Source organism: Zeus faber (assembly GCF_960531495.2).
Source record: "Zeus faber genome assembly, chromosome: 2".
In the NCBI taxonomy this organism is placed as follows: Eukaryota; Metazoa; Chordata; class Actinopteri; order Zeiformes; family Zeidae; genus Zeus; species Zeus faber.
Window position 1 is genome coordinate 44020420 of NC_137189.1, and position 13017 is coordinate 44033436.

Genomic DNA, 13017 nt, shown 5'->3' on the forward strand with positions numbered 1-13017 from the left:
AAATGTATCTATGGACCCAAATAAAGTAACCTGAACCTCTGCATACCTGCCCGTGTTGAGACTGAGCAGAAGTGTGTGTGTGTGTGTGTGTGTGTGTGTGTGTGTGTGTGTGTGTGTGTGTGTGTGTGTGTGTGTGTGTGTGTGTGTGTGTGTGTGTGTGTGTGTGTGTGTGTGTGTGTGTGTGTGCGCTCCTCCCTGCCTGCTCACACTTTTGCACGCAAGCTAGGCTGCGTCTTTGGGCGCTCATTAAGTGCCGAGCGACGGCACGTTCCGTGCTGAGGCTGGTCCCCGAGGTGGCGTGCCCCCCTCCCATATGAAATGCACCAGTTCTCCTTAAAGTCATGTTGTAAACAAATTGTGAGGAACCACTCAGCCGTTTTGCTTTTCATTTACCCCCGCATGAGTGCGCTGCCGAGTGGGTGGAGGCAGAGAGGGTGCCAACCAGGACTAGTAAGAGCTCCGGCGGAGGCTCTGTGGACCATGCCTTTTGATGTTTTAAAAGGAAAGCCAGCACTATAAGATGCTGTGTCGTGGCAGCCAGCACATGCTGCAACCCATATGTTTTCCCAGACATGTAATCCACCCCTGTAAGGAACCCGTTTTGGGCAGCTGCAGATCCAGAGGAGGGTCTGACTTGCCAAACCCCCTGCGTACCGTCGGTAGCTTGGTTACGTTTAGGTACAGACCTGGGAGGGTGCGTTTGACCCATCGGCATTCTAGGCATAAAATCTTGCTTTTGGTACAACAGGAGCATTTCCTCGTTTTGGGCAAGGTAGTGAGAATTGAGCATTTGCAAAATTATGGTAAGTACCGCCTCTCTTTCCTCCTCTATTTCTGTGGAATGGCACAAAATAAAATGGCCTTTCCAGACACTCTGAATAGTGTGCGTCAGTATTACCAACCCCCCCCAACAGCACCTTCAACTTGATGCTAGGCAATGCATAGAGACAGTTTGCTAGGAAAGGATTATGTCCGACAGACCCTATGCCAATCACTGTCACAATGGCAGTTTGAGCCACATGTGTCATCTGTGTCTGTAGTTAATTACGCACTACTCTGCTTAACTTCCCAGGCAAGTAAACCACTGTCCCTAATGTCCTCAATCTGTTACGGTAGTATTCAGAATTGCATAGATCGTGCATTGATAATTTGGTAAACTTTATAACAAAATTCTTGCTTGCCAAACGTGAACATAAATAGTAGTCTGTCTGGTCCGCTGGGTCTCTACCCCTGCACCATGCGATCTCTCACTGCAAAACAAACGCATATGAAAACTCTCCCAGCCGGGTCAGGCCAATCAGCGCCTGTGGGACTCATTGGGCCGGCGGGTGAGCCTCACTTTGGTGTCCTTCATGCGGTGAAGCCACTACATATCCAATAGCTCGTGAAGTTCCTGAAGTGTACGTGACAAAGGAAGTGCCCTGGCCGGCAGGATTTCGGAATCCCGACTCAGGAGGTGATCTGAAACAGTGCCTGTGACATACTTTTGTGGAGCAGCCTTCACTGTATACTTTTCCCCTTGTAACGTATTTCAAGCCACTCCATCAGATACATGTGAATATCCCCCTGCACACACCGAATATCCACCTGTGACTCCTCCACCAAAGCCCAGGGGTCGAACTAGGCATCACTGGACCATTGCGGCAGAGTCCAGCAAAGTCTGGCGTTTACCCCCTTGTACTCTTACCAGTATGTTGTAGATCCCTTCCCGACTGGGGGAGGGGTCCGTCGGTCCAGTGACACGAACCACCCCTCCAACTTCCATCATGGGACAGTCCCGCCGGACATGGTTGTGTTGCCTGCAGCGCCAGCACCCTTGCCCTCCCTCCCTGGTGTTTGAGCAGCTGTCTGTGGGCCTGCGACGACGGTGCCCTGGGAGCTAATGGGGGACAGAGAGGGGAGAGCTCCCCTCTCTCGGGGACTCCGGGCTGATCAGGGCTCCTGGGGGTGCGATGGAAACAGGACGGGAGTAACATCTGGAGCAGTGGCACGCCATGGCACATCCACGTGCACCTGGCTCTAGGTTTCTCTCTCTTTCTCTCTCTTAACTCTTCTCCTTAGCCCTAACAATGTCCTTGTTGTTAAAATGTTTCCCTTTTGTGTTAAACATGGTCATGGTTCGGTAGTGATTATAACAGATATCCAATTCAACGTATTCAGCACTTCTTCAAAAGCGTTCCTCGCAGCTCGACAACGTTGCGTTCTGATAAGAAGCTCTTTTAAAGCTCTGGTTCATATGGGTCAGAGGTCTGTGGTGCTGGGTTAGACTTGTGCCGCTGGGTGGGTCGCCATCACTGCCTCCATAGGAAATTAACTGTTCGATGGATGGGCAATTTCTTCAGCACTCGGCACATCCAAGCCTTTTTACTTTTTGTCCCTGCATCTTCTTTTCTGTCCTACTTTCTTGGTTCTGCGCAGCGGGCCACTTCTCTCTGTCCTCCTCTCTGTCTTTCTCTCTCTCCTCATTCCTGGCATATGTGTATCTGGTGGATATATCATAATTTCTCCAGCGTTCTTTCTAACCGACCCTTCATACCACTGTTTCCTTCTATCTCTGTTTCCCATCTGTTGTCGTCTGTGTTGTTCAGCTTGTTGAAATCCTCCCCCGTCTCAGGGGAGTGTGCTCATCTCCTCCTCCTCACCACGTCCCAGACCGGCTGGTCCCCAGGCCTCCGCAGCGCTGTCGCAACGTCCCGTCAGACAGCGGAAGCAGCTGCTTCTTCTACTTCTCCTCCCAAGGTCGTAAACTAATCTGCTAAATAAGCGTGTCGTTCCTACATCTGAAGTAAAGATGCATTTCCAGCCCTCCTTTGTACAAGGATGATTACACCTGGCGGTGCTCCCCAAAATCGTGGGAATCGTCTCCCCCGAGCTTGACAACCACATCTCGGCATCAACGCCATGTCCGAGTTTCCCATGGCCACCGCCACTTACCGGGAGGTGAATATATTACCCTGACAGTTGACTGGCTTTCCTGACAACCCCTTGATTAAGGCGCACACGCGAGAAACTTGATTTGAGTCCCTCGGGGGGGACAAAAGAAAGAAGGCGCCGCTTTCACATCATCACGCTGTCAATTCTTCTCAGCTAATTTTTCCTCCCTGGTCTCGGTGAGAACAGTCAGGGCTGGACTGCTGGAAAATGGCATACCACCAGTGGCTATTCAACAGCTAATCAATCTTTATTTACACCTTTTGCGGCCTCTTTTGTGATCGTCAAAGGCCTTGGATACCGTTGAGAGAGATTTTATAACAATAGGAGTATGATTTAACCTTAGGCATTGTGTTTGTTTCACTCGCAGTGGAGGTAGTGAGGGAAGAGAGATTTTAGAGAACGAGAGAGAATTTGTAAATGGGAGCAGGAATGACAGCGAGGTCGCGTAATGCATTTGGGTCTTTTGCCAGCTGGACCCTCAAAGCTTCCGACACTCGACCATGGACATGAACTAGAGCATCTCTAGCCATGTGCCACTAACATTTTACCTAAACGTATCCATTTCTGAGGAAGCACATGGCTCCTTCCTCCGTGTGTGAGGTCCCCCGTCCAGGTGAAACGACCGCTTTGTATTGAAATGATAGCAGGCGAAGCAGAGATTTGGAAATGAATGTACAAAAACGTCAATGAATGGGAATAAACGTACACCTGTGCCTCTTTATTTGGCTCCCACCCTCCCCAATAGCCGGTCCGCAACCCCCACCCCCTCTGAGGGATGTGCTATAGACACCTTGACTTTGATGCTGGTTTCTCGAGCCTACCTATTTTTATTTAAATTTTCTTTAATATTAAAGTTCAAAGTAGGTTCAAGTAGTAATCCATCAGATCGTCTGTGTTGGGTGGATTGTACTGCAATGTCCTTCCTAATTCCATTCGAAATGGCGACATTCGTGCTCACTTTCTTTTCTAGAAAGTATGTCGTCTTCCCATCGATTGATTTGAGGTGGTGGGGATATTCTTCATCCCAGTCTGCTGTTCTTTTTTGTGAATGTTCGTCCGTATCGATAGTTTAATCCCCATAACCAGCTACGCAGATTTATCATTCCAGAACTTTGCATTCTCACCTGTTCTAGGTGGCAAACAGGAAAAAAAATAATCGAATCTAATGGACTGGAAAACATAGACATTATTACAAAATCCAAATGTGAGGAAAAGAAAGGGAGGAGGAGAGGGAAGGATGGGGAGACCGAGGTAGGGAGCAAGACATGAAAACAAAGAACGGATTCTCCGGACGAGCGGAGGGAGGAAAGTGAGGCCTAAGTCGAAGCAGATGTACTTCATTCAGCTCTTCTGGATGAGTCTGCTGTTTACCTCATTGAATTTGGGACACCCACACACAGAGCGAGAGAGAAATCCACCCGGTATGGGGAATTATCCCTATTGTTTGCTGATGGCATTGTCTTTTGTTAATATATATACTGTATATATTCATATATATATTTAAAGGGTCATTATCAGATGGCTCAACCGATGGAGAGCCTTACGCAATCCAACATGACCTCATCTCCTCCGCTTTTTGCGACCGTCTTCTCTCTTTGTCTCTATCACCCGCCCCCTCCCCTCTCTCTCTCTCTCTCTCTCTCTCTCTCTCTTTGCCGACCCCTCGGTCCTCTGCCAGTGCCTCTTTGGCAGAGGGTTTCCTGTGCCGCTTATCCCCTCACATCAGCGCCACAGAGCATTGCTCACGGCTGATGTCACTCATTTCTCTCTCCCTCGTTTGTTCTTTCTTTCTTTCTTTTCCTCTCTTTCTCAGAAGTGGGTTGGTTAGTATGGCCCTGTGTGGGTCATTGTGCGGTCGGTCGCGTGCATTTTCCTAGGTCGGACTACATGACGACGTCGGTGTCGCTGCCCTACCTGATAACTTATTCTTTGAAAACACACAATCGCAACAAGCGATTCCCTAAAATGAGTTGTGCTTTTTGTTTTGTCTTTTTTTTAATCTGGATTGAGCTCACTTTGGGCTGGCACCGCAGGGCTTGATTATTGCCCGCCGGAGGTTTTGGCAGCAGTTGGAGGTAGGCGATAAGTATTGAGACTCGGGGAAACACAGTGCCACCTCTGCCGCTGCTGCGTTTGATTATGCGCCCTGGCTATATTTAGCCCACGCTTCCTTGGCAGTGGCCCCTCCTGCCTGATTAAAGCTACTATAGGGAAATATTTGAACCCCCTCCTCCCAGAAGCCCCTACCACCCTGTGGCTTTTCAGCGACCAGTTGACTGAAATGCACTGGATGACAGACTGGGTAGATGTCAGACTGATTGACTCGCTGCTGGGCTAATGGAGAAACCAGCATGCTGGCTGGCTGGCTGGCTGGCTGGCTGGCTGGCTGGCTGGTGGACAGAGAGACGGACGCTTATGATATATTGTTGTTGTTGCAGATATGCTCGACGCCATAAGAAAGCCACTTAACCAATGACCAAGTACGGCGTGTGCGTGCGCGTGCGTGCGTGTGCGTGTGGAGGTCCAGGTCCAGGCTGCAAACCCCTTTGTGTTCCCAGCAGTCACGGAAAAGAGAGATAATCCTCCGTCCTCTCTGCCCCTTGCCAGTAGAAACAATGCATGAGAGGTCCTTTTGTCTCGAGCTGGGTCTTTTGATTGGTCCCCCCCCTCCTCCGCGGCCTGTGTCCCTGATTCTCTGCCATACAGGATAACACTCACCTTAATCACATGGTACGGTACATTGTCCTGCTGCAGCTTCTTGCCTCGGATGGTTGCTACGCCATGTCTGAGTACAACAAGACGAACACAACTTACCTTGTACAGTTTGACATTTTCTTCATTTGCAGCTCTGTCCCGTGTGACAGACAAACAGAATCTTACATTTAATTTGTGTGTTCTAATGAATGCCCTTGGTGTAGAAAGAGACAAGGTAAATAATGGAGAAGAGGCAGACGAACACACTGATGAAGAGTGCACAGTGTTTGCAAGCCAGACATTGGCCTTTGTTGTAGACGGGATTGATGGGAAACCTGTCAGTCTAGTGTGTGTGTGTGTGTGTGTGTGTGTGTGTGTGTGTGTGTGTGTGTGTGTGTGTGTGTGTGTGTGTGTGTGTGTGTGTGTGTGTGTGTGTGTGTGTGTCTGCGCGCGCACTCCCGGGGTGTCTTTTCTCCTGGTATCTTTGGATGTCCCAGTATTTTTATCTTTCAGCTCATAAAGGTCGTGTCGATGACGTTAATGTCCCTAAACGGCCGCACCACAAGGTGATAATGTGAGGAAAAGGCGCCAGCGCGTGCCGACTGAATTCTAATCCTCTGCCGATGTTCCCGTCACCCTGATGGTGTTCCCATCCTGTCATGTTACTGCCCACCCCCTTTCATGCAGGCGCTGGAGAATAATCTAATCAGAAAGCTCCCATAATCTGTTGTCGATAACCACCAATCGTTTACTGTGCAAATATCGATATTTCTCCTGCTTCTGGGAATTCTAGAGCTGAGATGTATTACTTCACAACACAAAAGAGCGGATATTAGGAGGGAATAGCTGTTTTATAGGCTCCGTGCTGCGGCTGATTTGTACTGACATTGCTAGTCGATGCTAATCACTCTTATTTCTAGTGTCTCAGCCTGCTTTAACAGTTGCTGCCCAGTCCCCTTGCATGAATCATCCTGATAACAAGCTCCTCCTCCTACTGTGTAACCAATGGAGAGGGCCCTTCTCAGAGAGCTCAGATAGTCCTTCGTTTTAAGTCTTCTATCATGCGTATGGGGTGGGGCTGAACGATTCATCGAATTCAAACCGACGCAATTCAACAGAACTCAATTTTCAAAAAAAAAAAATTCTTTATTCAGGGCACATTTTGCACAGCGGTCTCCCTCTCCGACGGTACTGAAGATGCGCGTGCCAGCGATGCGCACCAGGCATGGGGTGCCCGTGATCGGCGCGCCGGAAGAGTGTGTTTTTATTTGATGTCGCTTAATGGACTGAAACAAGTGCGTATGGAACAAAACCGTGCGTAATGGGGACGCTTTCCCCATGCCCCACCGAGCCTGCCCCTCCCCCCGGGAAGACCGGGTGCTCTGGCCCGGGCCACGGTGCGCTGTGTGCGGTCTGTGCTGCAGGCAGAGCTCGGAACACCTGGAGAGTCCGTACGGAGCCTCTTCCAGAATAACACGTCTTTTGTGTGTTTGTTTGTTTTTTTTGCATACTAAATCGCAAATGGCAATATTAGTCAAAAAAATAAATAAAAAGACAATTTTATTATTTTCCCAAATTGTTCAGCCCTTAACCCAAAGGTCTACCTCGCTGCGGACTGAGCTGGTCCGGCTCCAAGCCGTCAGCGGTTTCCGTGGTTCCGAAGGCCAGTCTTGCGTGCCATTCCCCGCAACCCAATGGAATCCCCCTGCTGTCTCTCCCGGGTTTGTTCCGGGGTCTGCCCAAGTGCATGTTGAGCTGCTGCGATGGCACTCTGGCTCACCTCTCGCCGACTGTCATCACAACCATTAGGATCGCTCTCCTCTCCGCGCCTTCTTCTCCACGCTTGTCTCTCCTCCCCTTCCCCTTCGTCGCTTCTCACGTTGCCTCCTTTGGCAGCTCCTTCTCCCCCCAACTTGTTTTGTTATCTACCTCTAAGCAGTTCTGCCTTTTTAACCACCCGACCGTCTACTTCTCTTTTTCATGGTTGTCTTTTAACTTCTCCTCTGCTCTCCTTCCCCTGTTGTTTTGACTCTCCCTTAATAGGAAGTTATTTATATAGAATTGGTATATTTATATAGAATTGGCCCGCGCTACTTACAGAATAATATCATATTGTCAAAAAGCTAAAAGTTTGTCTTTTCTTGTTGGCATGGCGGCTGGGTGGTTGGCACTGTTGCCTAACAGCAAGAATGTTCTGTGTTCAAATCCAACCGGGACCTTTCTGTCGAGAGTTTTCGTATGGATTTCCTGCGCTTGCTCCAGTTTCTTCCCACCCTAAAATACCTGCATCGGCTTATGCTGATGCCCTTGGCCGAGGCATTGGCTCTGTATCTGGAGTTTTTTTCCCTGTGCCGTTGCTGCCCAATTCCTGAAAAAACATGTTAAAATGGTTTAAATGCAGAGGACGTTGCAGAGGATCAATACTTAAATGTGACCTATGTTCTACATTTTGTCATTTCTCTTCAGGACACTTAATTTCACAAATCTCAGCCATGTGAAGGACATTGTACTCTCTTTAGGTGCGGTCGTCGCCAGAGGGATTGCATTTATTCCCTCTGACCAACCTGCTTGAATTTCTTGACAGCAACATTGCAGTTCACAGGTTATTATTGGAGGTCCAGCCTGAAGAGCGGGTGCCCTGTAACTTTTGTCGCGATTTTTATTCTCCGAGCTGTTATCACCTGTCAAAATTGCCTGGCACTCAGAAACCGCCGAACCCACGGACACGAAAGGATAGGATTTGTATTCGGGGAAGTCCACAGATGCTGTGGTCCAAGTTTGATCAACATCTGCAGGAGGAGATAACAAAACAATGTTTTTCTGGAGCAGACTTACCGCGGAAGTAGCCGAGCTAAGGGACCGGAAGTGGTGGAGAGTGGTGGAGCAGAGCGCTTTGTGACATCATCACCCATTATGGTACTATGGAAAGCACCTGGACCCTTTGTGGTCGTCCTTGGGGTGTGATGTGCGGCGGGTCGAGACGAGAGACGGCGGGAACCGTCGTAATAATAGTAATAATAATAATAAAAATAATGAATATGTATCTATGGTGCCAGCGAGGTTACTACTTATTGCCTGGTGGTTTGATCTCTTTAATGGATCCGTCTGTCCATGTTTCGTTCCACGTGCCTGACGACTCCTCGGAACCTCTGTTACGTGCAGTTCTGTAGGACAAGCGGGTCACCACCATACATGTTGATTTCATTTGATCACACCAGCTTGAGCAATAAATATGGCAAGTGAATTTGAGAATATGGCGTAAGAAAATGTCTTGTCATTGCCAGTTCATCAACCCACCCTCTGCTTCACATTCATTTTCTAAAAGGCCATTTGGACACCAGTGCGTCAACCCTTCCATCCCAAGCGTTTTCAGGTAGTCAGCATTTTTATTATATATATATATATATATATATATATATATATATATATATTTTTTTTTTTTTTTTTGAAGTTACTATTTTTGTGTTTACCGTAACCTGCAGCCCCAGTGTGCCGTGTATTTGTCAAATCGCCTGGCGGGTACAGGCAGGGGCAGGCCTCAGCTCTTCCAAAATACGAGCCTGGAAGGCAGCAAATTGATTCTATATTTAATTCACCAGCGTGAATTAAATATAGAATAAAATATTTAAAGATGTCTCCTCGGACGCCAGCCTTCATCAAATCAGTCAATTCTGTGCCCCTCCCATATCTCTCTCTCTCTGTCTCTCTCCCTCTGCATCATCCATACCCTCAGCACTTACTCTATTTCATGGTAAAAATAAATAAAAATCTGACAAAATGACAGGAAGTGGCTGTTGGCTACTTGGGCAGTGGTGGGGATAGGGGGGGTAGATCTGCCAGCCAGCCCTACACCACACCAGACTGGCTCCTGGTCGCTATGGTGACCACTCTAAAGCTCTGACTCATAGCTACAGGAAATGCAAGCGCTCACCGAGCGGCCTAATGAACCAACCGACGTGTCGACATGTTGCGACCTTTGCAGCCATTAGTTTGGTGGACGCATGCAGTACATCTATGGAAATTTACTCTAATCAGTTAACACCGTTTTTATTGTCATTGTCACCCCATAATTTACCAATCCACCTCGTCCAATCCGCGTATGTGCAATAAAAATTTGATTCTGTTTTTGGATTATTATTATTTATGTTTTCACAGAATCCTCCCATAAAGGAGTAAAACTGTAATGTTGACGTTTCAAACCCCGAGATGAAGAAGCTGGCGCCGCCACGCACTCCGCCGCGCCGCTCCAGTCGGAGCCGAACCAGGACGAGCTTGCTCCGCTTGGCTGCCGCTGGGCTTCGGGGGTTTTGGTGGTGGGCGGGCGGGCGGGTGCGAGCCGGGTTCTGCATCGCAGGGTCAGCGTCGGTTCGCTGAATTCCCATCTGCTGAGAATCCAAAACACATTCGCCAGCCATACATTTTCCACCCGTGGGAATCGGCCGTATGTACGGTAGCAGTTGGTATTTGGCTGTTGGTACTTGGCATGTGCCGACATGCTCAACTGGATTTTTACAAGAACGTGTCTTATTACAAAGAGTGCTGTGATTTTGAGTTAGAAGTGAAAAGTGTATGCTTCTGTCTAGTGTGGTGTATCAACATTTAAAACCCCATCGAGGATCCACACACGCGTGTCTGAATATTAGTCTACTACTATACATATTTTTTACTTAGAATTACCGTCCGCGCTTTCAATAAATTCTGAATAAATGATACAATTTATAAAATACATTTACAATAAATAAACGGAAACACAATTTAGCTTTGTATTTAAATTTTTTGTTTTACTTGGCTTGACTTATTTAGAATATGGGACCCACATCAAGGAATTTTTTTTTTTTTTTGTCCTCGTATATTTTCTGACTTTATTCTCAGACATTATGAGACCATTTTTTTCATCAGAAATGTTACCGCCCCTCTCGTGCTGCGTTTAAAAAAAACAAAACACTGATTGTCTACCCTGACCATAATCCTCTTCTGGTTCTTCCAGTTTTCTCGCTGCTTGTGCCGCTGGAATCATAGATACCACATGTGTTAAATGAAGGTGTTTTAATAAATCTCTCTCTCTCTCAGATCTCCTTAACGGTGCCCAGGAGAAGTGTGAGCTTCCGCCACTGGATGGATTTCCGCACTGCGAGGGCAAGATCAAGGTGAAGACACACACACTCACAAAGTCATCCAATCTCTTATCATTTTAGAAATCTGCACGGTGTTCCACCCTGTAACTCAACGCAGAGAAGTTCCACATATTGCCCGAAAATGCATTTTTTTTTTTTTTTTTTGCTTTCATATTTGCTGTTGGTGCTGTGCATGGGGCCATTATCAGTGTGGATGACGGAGCAGAAACTTGCTCAAATGACCCCTGTCAACAGTTTCATCTCAAATGTAATTGGGAGAAAAAAGACACACACATACACACTGCCTGTCTACACAGTCGCAGTTCTGTGCTACACTTTGTGTGTGTGTCTCCATCTCTCTCTCTCTCTCTCTCTCTCTCTCTCTCTCTCTCTCTCTCTCTCTCTCTCTCTCTCTCTCTCGGTCTCTTTGTCTCTCTCTCTCTCTCTGTCTCTGTCTGTCTCGCTCTCTCTCCCCTCTCTCTGTCTCTGTGTTGCTCTCTCTGTCTCTCTCTCTCTCGGTCTCTTTGTCTGTCTCTGTCTGTCTCTCTCTCTCTCTCCATCTCATCTCCGTCTCTCTCTCTGTCTTTCCGTCTGTCTCTCTCTCTCTCTCTCTCTCTCTCTTTGTCTATTTGTCTGTCTCTCTCTCTCTCTCTCTCTCTCTTTGTCTATTTGTCTGTCTCTCTCTCTCTGTCTCTCTCTATCTCGGTCTCTTTGTCTGCTGTCTCTGTCTCTCTCTCTCTCTCTCTGTCTTTCTGTCTCTCTCTCTGTCTCTCTGTCTGTCTCTCTCGCTCTCTCCTTGTCTCTGTCTGTCTCTCTCTCTGTCTGTCTCTCTCTCGCTCGCTCTCTCTCTCTCTCTGTCTCTGGAGCTGATATGACCCTATCACACTCACCATCTGCTGGGTTAGTCCAATCCTCCACTGATACTGTCAGCATGTCCGACGAGGCAGCGCACACTGCCAACAAACACTCCCCTCACTCCCCTCACACACACAGAAACACTGTTATGAACGACGCCAAAAGCAATCTCTCTACAAATGTACATGAGAGCGGGAGGGACAGGAAATACATACATACATCCCAGCCACACAGCAGAGAGACTCTCTCCACTGTTATTACCGGGTCCTTGAGGTACTCGAAGTGCTTGACTTTGTCCTTGGAAATGTAAGTGCTGGAATACCTTGAAAATAGCCCCTTTCATGCTCGAGGTACTTGAAATGTACATGCAATTAAAAAACCATGATTGAAAACATGTGATTTTCCACTTGGTTTTGTTATCCAAATTATAAAGTAATATTTTTTTCACCTGTTACAGGGTGTAAAATTAACCTTTTATTTGTACTAGCCATTGTCACTTAAAAAAAAAACTATATTAAAGTAATAATCTCATAATAATATATTATATTATACAGTATATAAACAATAATATAATGTGGCTCGACTGCTTGAACACCAGCCAGTCGCGCAACTTGCCCACTTCATCATGTCGCCACTTATAGCGAAATATCCTAGTTTTTTTTAGGCCTGATGTCATCTCCTTTTCTGGGAGCGACACACAACAGCGACAGTCACGTGGCCAAAAACAAAATCACTCAGTGTATATATATATATATATATATATATATATATATATATATATATATATATATATATATATATATATATATATAAATAAATAAATAACGGTCTATACATTTTGTCTCTCTTCTTCAGTCTGACAAATCCATTCTCTTTTTCTTCTTCTTCTGGAGCTCACAGCTCTTGTCGAAATAGAAGCCAGATTCATTCAGCTGGGACACCGGCCAAGTCTGGACAGCCCCCGTCCCTCTCCAACACACACACACACACACAAGCACACACAAACACAAACACACTAGCCTTTCGTTATCCGATAATTGCCGGTTTTTGACCGGGAAAATCTGTTGTCCAACATATTTAATTCTCTCCGGTCATAATGTCCGGTGAAAATAATTCCCTCCAAGCACAATTTGAATTAGTGCTGGGTGGATCATTTCGATAAAAAAAAAAAAAAAAAAAAAAGCCTGCAGGTCTGTTAATTTCTGCGCTCGACAAGTTGCAACAGGAAGCCAATCAGTTTGGACGATCTAAAACTGATCTGAAAGCCTCACCTCTGACCAATCACGTTTGTCGATATAGAGCTAAGCCTCGCCCCCTCCCTCGTGGACAAGTTGCGCTTATAAACAGTAGCGACACAGCAGTGTCTAGAACTCTGAGGGAAAAACAGAAAGATGATGTGTCATTGGGACAGTAACATCCA

At 46.9% G+C, this 13017-nt stretch overlaps 1 protein-coding gene across 1 annotated transcript in view; it reads left to right on the forward strand.

Moving 5' to 3' along the window:
• Positions 1-13017, forward strand: part of mgat5 (alpha-1,6-mannosylglycoprotein 6-beta-N-acetylglucosaminyltransferase) — a gene marked incomplete at both ends in the record, with an annotated part of 88991 nt that overhangs the window by 16732 nt on the left and 59242 nt on the right. Inside the window, one exon of the mRNA XM_080022226.1 lies at positions 10699-10775. Coding sequence (XP_079878352.1) covers positions 10699-10775 — 77 coding nt within the window. The remainder of the gene's footprint in view (positions 1-10698; positions 10776-13017) is intronic.